This window comes from Ptychodera flava, chromosome 21 (genome assembly GCF_041260155.1).
Source record: "Ptychodera flava strain L36383 chromosome 21, AS_Pfla_20210202, whole genome shotgun sequence".
Lineage (NCBI taxonomy): Eukaryota > Metazoa > Hemichordata > Enteropneusta > Ptychoderidae > Ptychodera > Ptychodera flava.
Window position 1 is genome coordinate 23,963,425 of NC_091948.1, and position 21,307 is coordinate 23,984,731.

General features: G+C 35.5%; 1 protein-coding gene across 2 annotated transcripts in view; it reads left to right on the forward strand.

Annotated features, from left to right (window-relative positions):
- LOC139121788 (sodium/calcium exchanger 3-like) overlaps positions 1–21,307 on the forward strand; it is a 90,480-nt gene that overhangs the window by 41,043 nt on the left and 28,130 nt on the right. For both annotated transcript variants that reach the window (XM_070686948.1, XM_070686947.1), the window contains exons 4-7: positions 2,078–2,122; positions 5,564–5,644; positions 11,850–12,007; positions 12,483–12,579. In XM_070686948.1, coding sequence (XP_070543049.1) covers positions 2,078–2,122; positions 5,564–5,644; positions 11,850–12,007; positions 12,483–12,579 — 381 coding nt within the window. The remainder of the gene's footprint in view (positions 1–2,077; positions 2,123–5,563; positions 5,645–11,849; positions 12,008–12,482; positions 12,580–21,307) is intronic.

Consider the following 21,307-nt stretch of genomic DNA (forward strand, 5'->3'; position numbering starts at 1 on the left):
ATCAGATTGTAATATCCATGTCATTTAGTCATCATTGAATAATTTGTGTTGACTGTCGATACAATTCCAATTTTGTTCACCGTAGTCAATAAGAGATTACTGTTTGATCAGAGAGATGCAGTCATCCCTCAAATGCCAATGCTGTTGATATTCTGTGGGCTTTTGACATTTTCAAAATATTTGATGGTTTCATCCAATTATTTATAATGATGTCAGTCTGTTGATGGAAGATGAATAAATTACTAACGATTTGAAAGATGGACAGCTGCCCTTATGATTGTAATATTTCATGGAATGATAATGATATATACATTTTTTTTTATTTGAACTTGAAAAAAGAGAGTTAAGTTGCTTCACAGTTTCAAAATCCTAAAAGAACCTTCTTAAGCTAGAGCTTATGAATTACTGTTCAACAGATGCAGAATTAATGTTGAAAATATGAATAAAATAATACGTAAAAATGAGTGAAATAGTTGTCGTCATTTTACAAATGTTTGGCTCCAAGAACCAAATCGCGGAAATTTACAAACAAGCGAAACAAAAATTGGACTAGGATGATCAATGGTGATACAAAATACAAGATTTTAAACCAATAAATATTCTTCTTTAATAATGAATGATTATGGCTGATCTGCATACTTGAACCGAGCCAATCAGTACACTTTGCAAAAACCAATCTCTACTTAGGATATCCAGCTTTACATGAATGGTTGGATATTGGGAGTCTGTACACCATGTGCAGTGCTGCAAAAATTAGTAGCACGTTGATGTCTTCTGGGATTTTTTCCCACAATCCATCCAGTTAAAGTGTTATCCATCCTGAAAATTTATTTGAATCATACAACAGGATTCACAAGGAGCATGAGATGTAATTGTTTTTGGAAGAATAGAGAAAGATGGTCATTTTCACCTTCACAACTGGGTTAGAAATACCAGTAAATCAGTTTTGCAAATTTACATACAACAAAGAGGCATTAAAGAATGATTAAGTGCTGTAAATATGTCATTGTAATCTAATTAGGATGTCGCAGCTGTTGGTCCGACAGAGAATGAAAATATATGGAGCCGGATGGCAGACAAGCTGATGTCCTGTTCTATTGTTAGATAATTAATCCATTAGATCTGCTGTTCAGAAGTAAAAAGCTTGTTTAAACAAGTCCCTTGTGAGCCTCCCATGGAAGACAGTTGATAAAATGTTTCATTGGTCATTCCTTTTGAACGGAATGATAATCAAGATGACAGTTTACTCAGCACGGATGACAATCTTGAAAAAGGAAAGTGAGATTTAAGTGCCAAGAAATGCTGAACCACGATTTTGAAATGCTGACTTCATCTTCCAGACGTGACTTTATGAAGTCTGTGCACGCACATTTCCCCTCGCGATTAGATTGGTTAAGAAGATTGTAATTTCTTATAGATCCTGCGACAGTTAAGATGAGAATATCTGAGTGCCGCCCTTGAGAGGGATCTTCTGTTTTTTTTCTAAAGCACAAGAAATTTGTATCAATGTTGAAAAGGAGTTATGTGAGATTAAAAATGCTAGCATCTTCCGGAACATTTGAGTTGAAAGTCTTTGATCACAAGGTACCAACAAATGAGTGACAAATTGCATACAGATGAGCTTGAAATGAGCATAATAACGTTTCCCTGGGTTACTTGGGTTTATTTCTGTGATCAGTTAAATCAGGCTATCCATCCTGTTTCACCCTGGTTGTGAATATAGAGCAGAACCAAGCATTATATACGTGATGCTGTTTGTATTAATTCTTTCCACAGCGTAATATGCTGAAAGTCTACGCATGTACAGTTGTGCAACAATTCACGTATGCATATATGTACATGCAATGTTCCATTGGAGCTTGACCTTTGCCCAATAGATCTTTTAATTGTGCTGATTTTTATGCAAACAAAATTAACATCTCAGGATATGCCTACAAAGAACAAAAATGAATATTAAAACATGATATATAATAGCTATGAAATTTTGCCTTTAGAATAGGCACCAACCAATAATACGTAATCAGAATGAGTAATGTTACTAACAGATCTTTTTATATTTTTTCCCTTTCTGTTTCAGTCAATCAAATCTGAAGACAATATCCGAAGGCAAGAGTAACGACATGTAAGCTATAATATATATTATATTTTGTCTTTACAATGTTATAAGAATTTAGCATAATAGTTGTGATAAAGCTGATACTAACACTCACTGCATTGTTAAGTCTATGATAATTGTGTATGACCGGCAGTGTAAAGAAACCAGTTGTGTTTGCAAAATGCTTTTTATTGTTTAATGAGGGTCGAAGGTCACGCTGACATCTTGTTCATTGTTTTGTGAGACACATCCTTCATTGAAGTGAACAGGGTAACTATTGTCGAGAAAACATTCCACAGTGTGCCGGTAGCTATGGTGCATAGAATTTACAGATCGAGCAGTTTTCAGTTGCGATTGACTCAAAGTTCTATCTTTAGGTAATTAAGCCTTAACGATGAAAAGATGTGAATATTACTGTTTGCACCATCTCTGACTCGACATTCCGTGTCGCTGATCAAATTAATGAAATTAAAACAATGAAACTTGGGGCAAAGTTGCTTTCTTTGCTTATGCATGATTTTTGTGTATATTGTCTCACATTTATCTTTAAAGATCAGCTATGATAATCTGGACATTGGCAAATATATAATAATGTCATGTGTAGATGAAACAGATAATGGAAAAAGAGACAGTAATAAATTTTCTGGTATCGAAATTTGTACTTATCAGCGAACAGATGCCCCCACGAATTGCAAAACTCAGCAATTAGAAAGATATTATTTGATACCAGTGGCATGCATAATTGGCACAATAGATTTCTAGATTATGTTTTAGAAGGTTTCCATGACAGAAAAACCACTAAGAATTTTTAAAAGTTTTGACATATTAAGTAATAAAAGTACAACTTGGTCCTTGGTAACATTGATTTGACAAACAGAAAATCCAGGTGTTTTAAAAGTTCAGTGGTCCTTGGTAACATCAACTTGATAAACAGGAAATTCAACTATTTACATAATTTCTGACCGAAATTAATGGATAAAGTTACCATTGTTTTGGGCATTATTTTTCTCAGTTTGTGTGTTATTTGATAAGTAAGCGTTGTTTGTTAGGAATTCATACATAGTGGCTTGCAAGATGTAGTACCTGCAATGGGGATACAGACAAAACCTATATTAATTACTTTCCAGATCAGAAGCTATCAGAATTGTATGTTAATTGGCTAATGGCTGCCATGACAATCGGTAAACCTGGTGTAAATTGCAGCAAAAGAGGGCTTGATTGAAAATCGTTGCCATGCATGATCAACATTATATTAATTGATGGGTGGGTTGTAAAAGGTGTTAATCATATTAAGTACCAAATACACCAAACATTGTCCTATCTAATCATAGGTCATCAACCTTTTGAGTGCTGTAATTTTCCCATCAAACTTTCTGTGCAAAATTTTACCACTTTTTAGGATTTTTTCTGTAATCTTTTTGATAATTTTAGACCAAATGTGTAGCTCTTTTCATAGGCTACAGTTTTTGGTCAAAACTTTTTGGGAAAAATCTGAAAAAAATGGTTGAACCTGAAAAAAAATTGTTCAGGTTTTATTTTATAAAGGCAACAAAATATTACTTTGCGGCTCGAAGGATTACGTGATTTGGCCCATGCAAAACCAGTTGAGAATGTACATATGGGCTGTAAATAGAAGCCTTCCTTCATTACAAGAATCATAAATCTACTGGGATGTTGCTCTTATTAGATTGATATTAGCAATGCAACGGAGGCATGATGCTGCAATTTGCAGCATGTGCAAATAGAGTGACTGTAATAGCTTTGTGGAATCAACAGGTGGTTTTCAAGTCTTGGCCTCCGGTAAATATGGAAAGTTATGATGATAGTGTCTTGGCAAATATTTGTTGGCACTGATAGTTTGCATTGTCTATTACGCAAATGCTGCATGAACTTTGACCCCCACTGTTTCTATATGCATAGACCATGGGCCGTATCTGGATGTACAGGTACTTTTGTGAACAATAGGGTCAGACTGTGTACATCGCGGTTAAGAACTTGTAAGTGAAAGCAGTTTTTTTGTAGCAGATGAGTGAGGCCTGTCTGTTTGAGCCATCGCCAAAACAGAATCTCCATGGTGATAGTTTCCATGGTGATGGTTCAATATTTCATATTTTGTGCAATAATCACGTTTAGTAGTGTGAAATTATTAATTAAACCATGTCATTAAGTAAGACATGTATTATACCCTATCTATCTAGCTTAAGTTTCATTTAGTTATGCAAAATAATAGTATCATAATTTCCAGGCAAAAGTGTTTGGACAGTTGTTAGATGATTCCAATCTCGTACCGAAAGTAGATTAAGTGATCTGATTTTGATGTCATATTATTGATTGGCTTGAAGCCAGGTGCACACAACTGTCTTTGAGCAGGACTTGAATGTTTTTGAAGCTCACCAAAGTGTTATTCTTTGTTTGAGGGGTCAGGCAGAAAGGCTCAGGGCATTGTTGTTCAATCTTCAACAACAAGACAGTGAGTGTCCACTGAGTAACCTGGGGAAAAGTGACTCAGCATGGCGGTCTCCAAATCTCTTAGCAGTCTGCAAACACTAGGCCTTATATAACATCGGATAAAAAAAGATAGCTCCGACAATAGAGGGATTCTGGTCGGTCAGAACTCTAACCACAAACACAATAAATAAAATACCACTAATCACAATCTGCGAGCAGAAATGGAGGAATTTTAAAACCTCATTGTTTATTCATGAGATGCCGTGTAACTGTCTTCAGTTTTCAGATTAGCCATTGATAGATGATTAAGCTATTTTAAAAGGTACAGCCTGTGTGTGTGACAACAAAGTGTGTTGGGTTTATCCCGCCAAGTGACCTGGGTCATGCAGATCAATAAAAAGAGGTTGAGGAGATCGAAAAAAAGGAAAACAATAGAATCAGCTCTAAGTTGTTAAAAAAGTATTGTTTTTGCAAATTAGGTAAATTGCACCCTTTTTGTCAAGGTGCTGTTTTGTAACAGTTAACCAAACATTGAGTATAGCTATGCCCTACCAAGAATGCCCTGTTTATTTATGGTATCCAAAAAGTTCTGCACAAGAATTCAGTTTGCTAGCTCTTCTAAATCCTCCATGATACTCCCTTCATGAATGAAAATAAAATCTTTGTGCGACCTTCTCCGGTTTGTTTCAAAAATAAACTCTTGCTGATTTCAATTTTCTGTAATACAAGCCATTCTTGGCATTCTCAAGTTTTTGTCATTGTTATAATGTTGCCATATCACATAGTAACTGTTTTTCCAGAGTTCCAAGGCACTGTCTGTTTGTATTCCAGGTAAACTATTTTTGAAAGTTTGATGCCGCAATGTTTAATCTGTCCCAATGACTTAGTCCTTGTACACTGACCTGAGGGTATAGAGATAATCGTATTAGACATCGGAGCTTATCATAACACGTTGTTTGAGTCACAAGCTGTGTGAGTGATCGATACTAAAACCATCAACTCTCATGTTTTATTTTACAGACACTTGCGGGATCTGGAAGCCGGCATTGCCCACAAAGTCATACCACAGCCGGAAGAAAAGCAATCCTTTGCCAGGGCCAGGTAAAATAATCTTCTTTCCAGCTTTGAAGATTACATCCAAGTCTAGGAATATTATTACATGTACATGCACTTTTTGAGTTTCAGTTTTCTCCCCATGGACTTGACATTGTCTTTGTGAAATTCAAAGTGAAATTCAGTGTCATCTTTGAAGGTTTTAGTTGTTATGAATTAACCCTTTGAGCGCCAAAGTCAATTTTTGTCTCCTTTAGAAAATATACTCCGTCAAAATTTTGATAACAAACTTTAGCCGATGAAATGTGATGTCCATTCGGTCCAAAATTATCAAAAAATTACAGAAAAAATCATAAAAATTGGAAAAAATGTTGCACTAAAATTTTGATGGCAACAATTACAGCACTCAAAGGGTTAAGTTTGGAGTTGTTCACATTCTCTCTTTTTCTGCCTTTCTGTCACCCTTGATGTGGGGCTCAATCGGTTTATCTCTTTGTATCGTCAACAACAAAATTGGATAAGGAACAGGTGATTAATCTGTGGATAGCAAATTCTTTCTTACAGAAAATATAGTTGGTTCAATAAGTTCCATAATAGGAATGACTCTATGGAATTTACCTTAAATACTTTATCAAATTAAATTACGGACAACACATAGAGTTTGGACTGCTTATTGCAAAGTCTTTTAACTTCCTTAACACCTGTGTTAAATATTTCAAATGCAGGTCAAAATTCAATTCTTTTTCCAAACATTAAAAAGAGAGCAAAGTCTAAAAGTATTTGAGTATTGGTTACCGATCAGATACCGGACAGAAAAGTGAAATGTGAAGTTAAACATAAAACTTAAGTTCACTTTATAACCTTGAAACAAAATCTTTATCTGCTGTGTACACGAACGCAGTGATATCCTGTTCATAGATTAATTATGCATTAGCCCTGATGTTCTGTAGCTGTATCAAATTATTGGCCCGCTGTGCAGTTTTGGCTTATCACATGCCCTTTGGGTTATAGTTGGTATGAAATCATTCTCTGCTATCACTTCCTGGATTAGAAGTAAAAATTTATGTGATACTCACATTTCTACGATGATTTGGCTAATTCAGCATGAAGTTTTCACATCACAGTGACTGAAGTGCACTTTTTTAACATGTTTGTAAATCGGAGTTGTCAAGTAAAGTGGTCACATTACCACTTGAGCATGGATCCCATTTGATGGATAAGTGTTATACGAAATTGCCTTAACCTAGAATTCCTCATAAAATTAGTTAATTAATTAATTGATTGGTTGGTTGTCTACTTATCAATAGTATGCATGGTCAATCAATCGATCAATAAAAGAATTTAGTGTTCAATCAATCAGTTTGTCGTTCATCAATTTTCTGACTGAACCGTAAATTTGTTGTTGTTAAACTTGTACGAAAAGCCCGGCAGAGAACGTGCACACAGTTTTTTAATTTGTCCAACCTGAGCACCCAACACCATGCAGTTTCTGTGCACATCATGAACTTGAAGTTGTGCGAAACCGATTGTTTTCAATGGAGTTTGTCAAGTTAAATGTTATAATGCATGAATAGTGATCAACGTTGTATTTTCTTGCAAAATATATCATTTGTTACGAAAGTAGCACATCGCTTGTTTGATTTATATAGCCTTTAATTATACATGTAGTTTGCACATACTAATCATATACTCATAGTCTGCACCAAGGGGAGGTTGTATATGTGAACACCATGCTCTGCATTGATGCACAGTACTATATCACCTCTTGTAGATAAACTTAGCTCTGTCAAAGTATCTAACACCGGATTTCGCCTTCTTTTTACACCTTAACCAACACACGGGACTTCAACCTATTTCAGGAACAGGTAATTTTCTCTTTTTTATAAGATATCTTCTGCTTCTACTCTGTTAAATTGCTAATTTCTCGCAGAAATTTGTCACTCAAGCTATTAAGTTCCAGGTATTAAGTAATGTCGACCTAAATGAATAGTTCTTTACATGATGGCTATACATTGATAGTTCAATTACAGTTTCTTGGGATGAGTATGTCATGATTATTATGAAATGATTTCTACTTTTTCACAGATGTCAGCGATGGTATTTCTATTTTCTGTCACACAGTTTATAGCTTATGTGTGTGTTCGTACTGTAACTTTCAAATGACTGTATGTCAAACTCTTCCGTTCTTTTTGCATGTTACGTTCACCACACAGTGCTTCAGTAGAAAGTTATTGTTTTCTTTTGTTTGGTTTATTTTTGACACACCTAGACGTATCCCCGCATTGACAATGGAATATCTGTCACACATTTTCACGAGGCCTTCTGACTAAAACCTGCAAAAGACGGAAACAAAATATCTACCCGCAGATCTATATAGTTGTTGTCTGACTTGAATCATGACTGTTACCAAACCAGGGCACTCGATAACAAATATCTGTGACACCAAATGCAAATTTACGGTATTTATTTGGGAAACTTGCCAGAAAGTTTCCTGAATGACGACTTTCAAACAGAAAAAAGAGAAAAAGTTTTTTGAATTGGGAGCAAAAAAGAGACGGGTTGATTAAAGAATGCTTACATAATGGGACTTTTATGGGAGAGATTTCTAGTAAATGAGCTTAAAGGAAGTCTTGTAAAGCCCTTATTGAAAGGATACCATGCGGTTTAATCTTTTCCTAATTGGAACTGGAAATTGAGTCTAACCTTGGGGATCCTATCAGTTGGAAAAAGTCTCTTGTCACCTGGCTGTGAGACACTAGATTATAAAATGTGAGAATTATACCAGCTATTATCTGTCAACACTTCCACAATTTAATTGAGTGAGACGTAATGTCATCTCATGCTGTTGTAGTATTAGTGATCGTAGGTAGCATCCATATTTTGCCACCACTACACCTGTATACATTGACAAAAAGTAATATTGTTTTAAGTAGAATCTACATAACAGACTTTGCTGGTCATAGATTGAGAATTACAGTGTCATATCATAGAACTCTGAACCTGAGCCAGTGAATTTGCTGGCTTGTTTATTAGATTTCATGGTGAAAATTGCATGAATACAATGAAATGGCTTCAGGAAAATTGAGTCATTTTCAATGTCACTTTGTCTGCCCAGATACAAAACACAGACTTTCATTTTCCTACAGTAGCTCCAATTCTGTTATCAAGTTGACAGCTGAAACATTTCCAGATCAAACCAGTGTGACCACATGTGACCTAGCTAGAGCTCCATCTCTGAGACTGACTTGAGTAATGTTACGATGCAAAGCAAGAAAGCTGAAGTGAAGAATGAATTCCACATTAAGTATTCATAGACAGTTTTCACATACCTTCATATTGGCCAAATTGTTCATGAGTATAATCGATATAAGTAATGAGTGACCCTGATTTAACGTCCATGGTTACAAAACCAAACTTGGTTAGTGACCACAGGAGGGCAGCCTTCCAAATACAGCCTCTGACATGGCAGTTGACCTTTGACCAGCAACCGTGTGGTTACAAAACCAAACTTTGGTCAGTGACCATAGGAGGGCAGTGCAGTCTCTGACATGGCGTTTGACCTTTGACCAGCGACTGTCTTGTTGTAAGGAATAGAAGAATGATGATCTTGAACAAAAATTCAACTCAACACCACGAGACATAGTGGTAACAAAATTGGGCGATGTCAGTTCTTGTGTACAATGTGGCCAGTCTATTACCGGTATATTTCTACATTATGATAGTTTTCGTCCCTGAATCAGATCTGCAGAATTATACTTTAAGTCTTATTACATGAATTTATAACAAAAAACTATTATAAAATGGTACATACCTTCGCTTTATAAGCCTTAGAGAGTCATTCAATTTTCTTTGCGTCCTGAGCTTTCAACCTATGAGCTGAATGGCTTTGGTTTTCACTGTAAAAAGTCGATAGTATGATTTGTAGATAAATTATATTGGACATGTACCTGTGTAGAATGCATACATGTTCTGCTCATCATGAACGACATGTGAAATTTATGCCCTGACAATATGCATGTGAAAATATGACACTTTTACATGTAACCTTATATCATGTCACATCAGTTTAGTTCATAGGATTTCAGCTCACAGGATTTTCTTGATAAGCTTGAAGACTGTTTCTTAACAGTATCAGATTTTCCCTTTTCTTTTCCCTTCCGCGTTGTGTTCCACCAGATGACTTATATCTTAACCTACGGGTGAGAGAGATACGTCGCAAGCTTCATTTTCTTATCACTGGTTTTGCACAGGAATTAAACGATCAAGACAAATAAATATTTCATACTGTATTTGCCCGTAGTCTGCCTTTTGGGGCAGAAATGCTCCATTTTTGGTGACAGCTCCTTCAACTTTTTTTATCAGTCATTTCCCAGCCTATCATGAAACTATGGCCTTTAAATGAAATCATTAGAACAATGTAGTAAGGTTACAACATTTGATTGTTATATCCATAGGGAATAAATTATATCAAGGGCATTGAGGTCGTCATTGCATGCACTTGAATCAATTAGTTGCTCCAAGTTTACGTACCCGTCCTTCTGACAAACAAACGTATTGACTTCTATCAAAAATTTATCGAAGAGTTTGATAAAAGGGAATTTGTGAGCCATGAATGACAAGTTGACTTCAAAGAATGAAGTGTTTCAGGTACCTTGAAATATTTTGTGGGAAAGATTTTTGATATATGTGAAAAAATTCTAATGAGGCAATAGATTTCCATGTATCCTAACTGAACCCTTTTCATCCCCCTGTCCCATTTCATCCCCCTGTACCATTAGAGGTCCAGCTATCCTATTTAAAATAATAGGGATGTAACAAAATTTCTTGGTCAAAGGTTTAAAAAGCGGATGGTGGAATTAGGGTATATTTATAATTTGGTGCATGGCAACAGTCAGTATATTTTGTTAGGCTTTTCCAATTCCCTGTCAATTATTTAGACAAGTGAGTTAATTTTACTGCAGTGTCTATTGTAGGCTGATTAAATAACAAATAGGTCTCTGAAATATTGATGAAGCTGCAGGAAAGTCAGAAAGTACAACAAAATACTGTCTTGTATTCTCAACTCCAATCAGGGCCTCTGTTATAGCTCCAGTTTCACCATTTGCCAGAACTCCCTGTCACTAAACGTCTTTGTTCCTAAACCATGCAGTCACTAGTTGAATCTTCCAAAAACCTATATTTCATAAATTTGTTATTTCTGGGCAAATAAAATTATTTTTGTTTATCCCCATTTTACCGGAAAACCCGATACATTATTTGCACGAACTTCACCTGATCAAAGCACAGTCTGTAAATGGGTACAAATATGCCCTTCGTATACTTCATTTAATTATTTCATACGTCATCTGTGCCAAAAATAATCAGTTCAATAATCCATTCATATGTCTTCTTGCTAATAACACTGATTCACACAGTGGCACTCTTCAAAGTTATCATTACCGCTCAATTAAATCATAATCTCAGGATTGATGCACATTCAAACTTTTGTTCAGAGGAGCTTGAGATGGGAGGAGTTTTGAAGCCAACTCCAAGGAGTTTTGTTTGCCATTTTTCTTTCGTTCGCACATGTTATGATTAACCCCTCACAACTTTCAAAATTGTAAGAGCAAAATTGTTCGGAACGCTAACTGTGTGCTTATAGTCTCCAAAGAAGTTATGTTGATGTATCAATTGTCTTTCTTTGAAAATGAAAATGAGAAAAATGATATCCCTTGTTATAGTAGTAATATTCCATGATTTTGTATCTCCAAATTTGCATTCAAACTCACAGTGTAAATTTGGCTCGGTAAGTTCATTTCAAGTTTGGGAAAAAAAAGAGAAAAAACTGAACTCCTTTCTGACAATATTTTCTCTTCTGTATGGCATCATCTTGGCAATCAATTTGTTTTTCACATTTTCTAAACTGTATCACATGGGCATCTCTTTGTACATAGGACTGTTGAAAGTGGAAATACATATTGTTGAACTTTCTCACAGGGAACTTGAGTGTGATTTGTATTTCATTAGACTGCTATGTGCCTTCTCCACGCACTCACCCACAAGCACTGTGAGAGCTGTGCGTAACATGCTTATCGCTCTGGTGATTTTATGTCGATAGTTTGCTTCAGATGAAGTGATCATAGAAAACTATTAGACCACCAGGCAACGTGACATACAGTTCATGTATGTTGACACTTTTCATTTCCTTGTGGATCTGAGTCACTTACAATGTATCATCTAGAGTTTAAAGCCCCCCGTTGTTGTGTCATCACAGATTTCGTCATGCAGCAGTGCGATCAATGCTTGGCGGGAAGAAGAAGTCCCTCCCTCCACTTACACCAAAAACGGTGGGCCCTCCAAGGATGGCCGCCCTGGTGGATAAAGTACGTGCTATGCAAGCAGCCAATGAGGATCAACCACCACCGAATGACGGTATATAGCTCATAAATCATTCAGCTATGGTCCATTGCTCCAGTTACATGAAGAATTCCATAAGAATTATGCATTTTCTGATACGAAAAATTATGACATCTGATGTAATGATCCTGAGATGACTGGTCCCTGGGATTTGTGACCCAACGCTACTGATGATATGATAATTCAATCCTTTTTTGTACAGTTATGTTTACAGTCCTTTACAGTGAATTCACATCTACAAATCTGTATATTGTGAGTAAAATGGTTGTATATCACATTCATCAATCACATCTATAAAAGCCATTCATTATCTCTGGCGATTTGCATCAAAACCTAATGTTGTAACTTTTAGGACGTAATTGTAGCAGATTACTTTTGGTGGATTTTCGCATGCAGACTCAGTGTGAAGTTTATTCAATGCACACCTTGATGCATTGAAGTTGTTGAACACACTCTCTGAATAACATTATTTCCTCTTTCAATTTCTCAGATTTATGTGGAAAATTTACATTTGCGTCACCCAGCTATTCGGTCTTTGAAAGCGCGGGATCCTTGGACATCGATGTTCTATTCCACAGAAGAAAACCGTAAGTTGTACATGTTTTTTATCCGACTGCATAAATACTCCGTAGGTCGCGTTGCGCTATTCTTCTTTCTGAATAGTCCTCAGTGGCCCTGGGATGAGAGTGGATTTCCAACTGCTTTGCAGTGCAGAGTCACAGCCTTTTGTGGTTTTGATATTCAAGGCTTTCATTTTATAATATTTTGTTATGTCACTATACACTCACGGCAAGTTCCTCGATCTGTATAAGGCCAAAGAAAAAAAATCGTGCTGTTCTGATAACCTGACATACTCTATTTTTTGCCTGCTGACCTGTAACTTTTTAGAGCTACGTAAACACGGAAGTAAAAAAAACGTAAAATCATGTGTTCGTTACCTGGCATTTGAATTTTGCTCGTTATCGGAACAGCACAACTTATTTTTTTTTAGCCTAAGATGCAATTTTGTGAATTAAGGAATCTTGATGGAATGACAGTTTTTGCAGATTTTCTCTACAAAACTAACTTTTTTGATCTTCATGATTCACATTTTTTAACCTTGTGGACATTGAGGGATGGTAAACAACCGCGAAGAAAAAATCGAACTTGTATTTGTCGTCAATTTTTTATCAATGATGTTCTTACTGCAGTGGGGTCAGCTGTGGGTTTTTATTTCAAAGTGTCAACAGCTTTATATTGAATAAAATTTTGCCAATATCTGTATTTTTAGAGAGCTCGCTACATAGTGGCTATATGCAGTGTATATAAATCACCAGACTCATCGTTTGTTATTTTTAGGATCTATATAAAGCACCTTTGGCAGAAAACGTCTTTTTTACTCAGTTTTGAATGCATCTGATATGATCTTGATCAAAATTTGATCGCAGGCAAGAATTAATGAGTGCAGAAAAATTGCTGATTCCGCGATTCAGAGTGGAAATGAGTTAATTACAAGAATTCGCCAGGTTTTCACGCATCCATTTCCCAAAGCTGTCATATAGAATTGAGTTTTATTTTGGTTACAACAACCGTATCCCAGGCAAACTTGCCTTATTTGACATTACGGAGATATTCCAATAATGTTCTAATCTGCCAAACGTCTTCGAAGCATAAAATAATAAACTGATTTTAGTATCATGGGGGGAAGAGTGTACATCCAACATGAAATATCAATTTTTTATCAAAGGGTAGAGAAATAAGTTAAGAGTATATTAGATCATTAGTTTTGAGATTGTGTAATCAGATGGAACTAAATGGGAGATATAGTATGGTGTGTGATTGTCAGTGCAATAACTGTCACCTTCAGCTGACTGAGATATTCTACATTTTTAATAGTTTAACAAACTAGCCATGAAATATGATAGTAATTGGTATTTCACTTGTAAGTAAGTTATCTTCCAACTAATTAAAAGTACGTGGAGTGCATACGCATATTGACAGTGTTGATTTTTATACTTTATGGAAAAGTGTGACGTGTATATACTAAGGTTTTTAATTGGGGGGGGGGAGTGGGTGTCAAATCAATAACCCTTATAATAATCTCAAATCAATCGTTGTCTAATAAGATTGTCGCCAGGAAATTGATTTTTTTCTCCCACACTGATGGCTTCTAACAAATCTCTTTGGGATCACTTCAGTCGATTTTTTTAATGTACGCATATCTATTACATAACTGTGAAGTGTTTCTATAGCAGCGGAAATAGACATTGACGTCAGCCCTGTCGTGTGATTAAATTTGCCCGAAAAAATTATCAGCGATGTTTCCTCCTTTCAATTTTTGGGGTAATTGCTTTTGCAGAGCTGTTAATACTTAATAACCGTGTGAGCAAATGTTGTTTCATAGTAGGTGGGCCAATATCAGTAGTTTTCCTTGGTCTTGCATCCTTCATTTTTTTATGAAAGGCAAAATTTCTAAGCAAAATTTTTTTTAATTTCTATTTGAGGTATAAATTTTTTATTCAGCGCCAGTGTTTTAATCAGCCAGTCACAGCCAGATAGAAACTTGGAAATGACATCAAATCTTGAAAATTTTCCTTGAAAAGGTCTGCGTTACTTCTAATATTGTCCTCAGGTGAGAAAAGTAGTAATAGATATAATGAAGAGAGTGAAATGCATAGTGTGAGGCTTTGAATCAAGAGTAAATTATGGTACCAGTAGAACTAATGACAGGGATGATGCTGAAGGGGAATAGACGATGTACATCTGTGAATCTGAGGTTGCTCTCAAGAAGTAATGTAAAAGAGACACTGCAGTGAGGGAATAGAGAATGTATGTCAATCGTGCTGACGGCATATAATTTGAAAACCAGGCATTGAAGATCAAAATTGCTCATGAGCATCGGCGCAATAATTTATATTTTTGTACTTCGGCAAAGGAAATCATTGTATAACAATTTGTGGATGATAGAATGGGCTTAGAATAGTTTACTGGTTACCATGGTTACTGAATAATGTGACACTTCTTGCTGAAAATCAGACCATGAGGAACTGGGGTAATTTTGTCAACTTTGTACCCTAGGTAGCTATTTGGCGTCTTAAGATGCAGTGGAGGAAAAATTAGTTTTCACCTTGACATTTTTCATCAAAAGCCGTTTTCTAAGGAGGACGGTTCAGTTTATGGTTATGTGAAAATCAGAATTCATGTTGTGATCCACAGAACGGTAGATGAAAGAAGTGGAATTGACAGAAAGTGAGTAATTTTTGCTTTAATAGCCAAGAAGAGGAGGACTTGGTGTAATTTTCTCATCTTCACTGGTTACTTTTCGTTTAGTACAAGTGTTGGATTGGAGTTTCTCTGTGGTATTTGAAATTCTATGAATGACAGAAGCATGTTTGGTAGGAGTGCTCTGTTTATTCATCACAGATCAACTTCTATCTCCCTCTTTAAGATCTATTTATAAATCGAAGATTTGCTCATGAAAAAACATAATGCTACGCAGGTAGATTTTTTAAGTGCAGTGGACGTGGATCAGCACTTTTGTTCCTTAATGCCATACATACATACGCTTGTCAGATTGTTGCAAATATGCTCCCAGATGAAAATTTCACTCAATCTCAAATTGAAAACATAAGTAGATTAAAAACCAAAGTGAAGCTTTCGTAATATACAATTCACCTGAAATTTAAATATATAAATCAGCAAATTACAATTATGTTAAACTATGGTTCATGAAGTAGATATCTTATAAGCTAAGAGCATTTAATATTTTGTCCAATTTGGTGTTGTTTTCAATAAAAACACAACGCAACTTATCATGGTAGTTCAGTGGTACTGTCTTTTACAAAATACTATAAATAAAAAACTGAAATGATTGGTAAAATGTCAAAATAAAATATTTCATTTCCGAAAAAAAATTGCAAACAGTCTCAGTAATGATAGCCTGTCCAAGTTTCGAAATCTTTTTTGGATCACCATCTCTGAAAAGTAACCTCTTGGAAAAAGATAACTTTCTTCAAGGAAGTCATCAACATTATCAGGATTGAAGTTTTTAAAACCCAAATTAAGTCTGTTCACAAGATCTACTGCACACAGTTATCCTGGTTTAGATTGCATAAAACTTGATTATTAAAGTCACAAAGTTATATGAGACAATTATACTTTGCTCAGAGCTGGAAAGAGATGATCAAGGGTATTTTATAGTTTGGTTTAAGATGCAGTTTTCTCTTAATTTGCTCTAAGATATTATATGGACCAACTAGCCAATGAAATATTCCTTCAGGCAACAATTGCAATAGTGACTGAAAGGTGAAAGAAAATTGTAATAATTATTGAACTGAACACATGTCTTTACCTGTTCTTGAGGCCACAATATCTGTGTAAATATGCTGCTGTATCTGCAATGAAATCATTAAAATACTGGAAATATTACCCTCTCTGGATGCAATACTGTCTCAGGGAAATATTTAGTATAGTGCTTTTCCAGCGTTCCAACTGTGCCATAGAAAGCATGGCCATGGATATACCAAACTTCTGTAGTCTAGTGTGACCGTCTTTGAAGAAAATACAGTCTGCCTAAACCTATAACACCCCATATTTTGTCCAATCCTGTTCAATGCAAAATTGGCCCTGTGCAAAGGCAAACTTGATGAAAAGGCCATACATTCTGTAATTGAGCTGACCCTGTGAAATTTCACGTTTATTTGTTTTATTAGAGTTTTCTTCAATCACAATATTAGCATAGATTGCCTAATCATTTGCCAATTCAGGTTCATGGAAGGTGGCAAGGTCTAATTGATTGACAAAACTAATTGCTATATATTCTGTGACCTAGAGCTATGGTGACTCTCAAGATCTTTAACCCCATGAACTTTGACCTGCTGATAACCTCTGACACCATACTGAAATTTTTATCCCAACACAGTGCATTAATGAGGGTCAATAAGTGACATAAATGTTGCAAAATTCCCAAAAAAGATCAGCTAATATATGATTTTCTATTATCGCAACCAAATGACATTATTTTGCATTGCACAAAGATCTTGTAAGTACGAGTCTGATTTTATCATTCACACTGTAGCCCAGCAGATTTCGTTTCAACTGTTGTCCTTGAAAGAAATGTGCATTAAATGATGTCATTTCCGGTTTTGAGCGATTAAACTCAGTGTCTGCATGTCACTGAAGGCATGACCAGAATGCATAATAATGTGTTGAAAGTTACAATAATGACAAATAGGCTCCATTAATAAGTGCACAGTGTGATGAAAAAGTGTGCAAGAATTTAATGGCAATATCGCTTTTGGGTGATTTATTTTGTATGTCTAATTGAAGTGGCTTGAATTGGTGATTAATACGGTCCATGCAAGGTTTTAGATGATGGTATTTTCATCAGAAGATGTATAGACTTAATTTTCAATGGTGATCTGTCAGTTTTAGACAGCGCGGTGCAAATAATATCATGTCACTCATAGATATACTTCTGAAAACAAATCACCATGTTTATGGTTTTGTACAGTTTTTTCTAATGACAAGGCAAATTTCATCTTTTCTCAACTTCGGGTCAGTGTGTTTCGATTTCTCTAAAGTTGTAAAATTCATGTTTACTTTATACTTATAATCTTCCATTTTGGCCTTCAACCAATTTGTGTTGCAGCAAAAATTAAAATGAACAGAAGCAAAATAACTTTGAATTTGAACTTGAATTATAGAATTTATGTTATGAAGATTGATTAAATTAATTGTAATTAAATTAACCAGAAGATAGAATGCCCAGTTTGAAGAAACTCAAAAATTCAATTAACACTAAGAAGTTGCTGTAATGAATTTCAAATATCAGAATTCAAGAGACTTCCATTCTCTGATCAAAAACTTTCCTCTAAAAAAGAGCGAGAAACAATTTACACCTTCAATTTTTTTAGAGGCTTAATATGATAAGACTTGAATATTTGAATAATTGGTGGAAAAGCTTAGTCAGGATTTATTTTGCATTTAGTCCGACATTATACAAAACCTACGACCTATTTCGGGTTTACATGTGTCATCATTGCCTTTTGAGAGATGGGGAAAATGTTTACTCAGCTGTTGCCTGGCGACAGTTTTCTATAGCAACCGCGCAAAATGATTAGCATGCAACATTTTCTGTGGTTTATATCAAATAACTTAATTACATCTTGTAAATTCAAGAAACAAAACTGCCTATATTGGAATTTTGTTGTTACAGAATAATGACCTTTAAAGCCACACAAATGCAGTCATTATCGTGAATATTCCCATTTCGGTGTAAAATGGTAAAATCTGTCTTGTTTTAGTCAGAAAAGTCTCCTTTGATGATTGATTGAAGAGTAGAATTAGATAAAAATGACAGTGTTGCTTGTAGACTGTAGTGATCAGGCTTCATAAACATGTAAGATATAGACACCAAATACATCTTTCTGAACTTCAGTGATTAAAAAAGCCACCAATTTATCTCAGCACGGTATTACTTGTTTGAAAATACTTAAAGGTTCCAGTCCACTTGATATTGATGCTCTATGAATGTGAGAGCCTTTTGAAAAGCTTAGACTAGATCATTCCCTGAGAACATGGCAGGTTACCTTGAGGGAATCTTATATGATGTCAGTATGGAGTTCACTGCCAGGCAATGATACTGAAGTCACGTACGCTACAAGAGTAATACTTAGCTTTGATAATGGTAAAAGAGTGTACAGACTTTCACCAAAGCTATAAACCTTGTTTAGACTTCGGTAATAGCCAAATGATCCCTTTAGGAATGATGTTCTTTCCTATTTCTGTTGTCTTGGCAAGTATGCAATATTCATAGATTTTGGTTAACTCAACCTTGCTAAAAATGAAAACACACATATATAAGACTGGAGCAAATTATAGAGATCATGTTAGTTCTGCCGGTACAATACAAACAAATAGTGTACGGTAAATAAGAGTTAGATTACAGTTGTCCCTGAGGAATCCTTATTAATAAAAGTTATTATTCTTATATCATTAGTCATTAAAACAGTATTTTATATGGTGTATTATGTATATGTACCGGTAGTTAGCTATACTACCCCTAAGGCATATAATTAGTTTTGTAATCTAAGTTTTTTAGGTTGCATAATTAGATTTACTTCAAGATTTGTTCACTGTTGCCTTCGGATATTTTGTTGGATGTGAAATCTTTCTATCTGTTATAATGAACACAGCCTGAGGTCAGAGTTCGAACATCAAAGTATTTGTGGTCAAGCTGATCTTGTATTTAAAATTTTATTAGTTATTATTATTAATGGAATTCAGACTGTGGATACAGTTTCAACTACTAATGAAACTGCTCTGGGACTTTGTGCTTAATGATTGTCTTGCTCTGCAAATATGAAATTACAAAGATATGAAGTAGAAGCATCCAGACAATTAATGATAATGCAATTACGAGAGGAATGTATTTCATAACTTGTCAATGTAGTACATTTTGAATGTTTTGAGAAGCCCCACTTCATCTGAAGTACTTTATATTATTGTTATACATGTACCATCAAGAACAATTAAATTTTACGTGTGCTAAAAAGGGCATAGGGAACGTCCGTGCTGCTCCATAACATCATCTGTTTCCAGGTGTCCCTTTGACAGTGCCTTTTACCTCCATGTGTTAGCTTGTGGACTGTTTCGAGGGACCCGTTGTGTGTGATTGGCAGGATTTGTTGCATGCTCTGTACATGACGTCACACAGGGTAGTCAGAAGTGTGTGTCATACAGGGGAAAGTGGAAGAAAAATTGTTGTTGCATGGTAGTCGCAAATTTTAATGTGCAGTAGCGTTTTTAAGAAAAGACTGCAAAATATGTCACTGGACATGAGCACCAACCATTGTCCTCCACTTCACACCTGGCGATAAGCTTTTCTAATATCTTCACGCACACTTTCTGGTATAAATAACCTTATAATCCTTTGATTGTTTTCCCATTCACAACTATATTGTGGGGTGTTCTAAGCTAATAGCAGCTTAGAGAATTTTTTATTTTTTGTACTGAAACAGAGAGTTCAGTTTGAAATAAACCATGTCATTTTACTATAAAGTTTTTATCACAATTTTTTCTTTTATTGGTAGTCTATCCTCAGAGTGACTCACAACTACACGTCTGATATCTGCTTACACCGTAGGAGGCACTAGACTTCCCTCTCTCATTTCATCAACAGCTGATGAATTTCATCCTATTCCTGCCTCAGGCAACAATTATCTTTGTCACACACTGTGAATGCTGCATGCATAAATTTTCCAAGCAACACTTGAACTTTTCAGCTTTAATGTTTGTTCATACCCAAGACAGCTAGCTTGTATATTCCTTTTTAGTCCTTTGGGCCTTTGGCCCAAAGTACTAATGTGATGACGCGGCCTCTGTTGTTGCATACAGTGGGCCGTATGCTGTGGACGCAGGTATCTCAGAAACGCTTCAGTAACTTTTTCTGAAATTTGGTCTGGTGGTCACTTTGGCATGTATCTCAAACGGTCTTTTTTCTTTTTTTGATTGAATCATTTTAAAGTCACTTTTTTAGCTTTTTTGTGAACACCACTATTTTCAATTTTTCCTCAAAACCACTGATTTGATTATTATGATATTTGGCATGGGTGTTCGTATAGTTGAAATGCCGTCAGAAATGTTCAAAATTTGGTGATACATGCCTTGTATTATTTTTAAACAATATTTTTATCCATTTTTATTTTATATTTACTTGATTTTGACTCGCTTTCGTTAAAGCTACCGTCTGCGCATGCGCACAACTCTAGGACAAAACTGAGTTGAGAATCGAATCGGACGCCATCTTGTTTCTCGGTGTCGGCACATTTTTAACTTTGTGAACGTTTCACTGTGCATTTCAATATATTCTATAGTTATGACGTTGACAGTGATGCACTTTTGCGGCTGTCGTGTATTTTTTGGTACGAAAGGCGCCTTTGATCGACTGAAGAATGATGGTACCGGCAGGCATATCAGTTCTACTGAGGAAGTAATCCACTGGCCCGCATAGGTCAGGGACTCACTTAGGGGAGAACCACTTGATTTGTGGGGGGGGGGGGGTATGGAGGATTTTGAGAAAAAAAATTGTCACCAGGTGAAATAAAAGAAAAAAATAAGCCTGTAATGGCTTGAGAAAAAAAATTCTCATAACAGACAGAAATAAATAAAAAAGGAATTGTCATAATGCAGTTGAAATGAGCAAAATTTTGGAAATTCATCCTCATGTGTTCTTTGCTAGCATGCTGCCATAGGCAGCGCAAATGTTTTTACCACAAGCAATTCTCATGTGTTTTTTTTTTCCGAGCACTTATGATATAAGCATTCACTACTTTA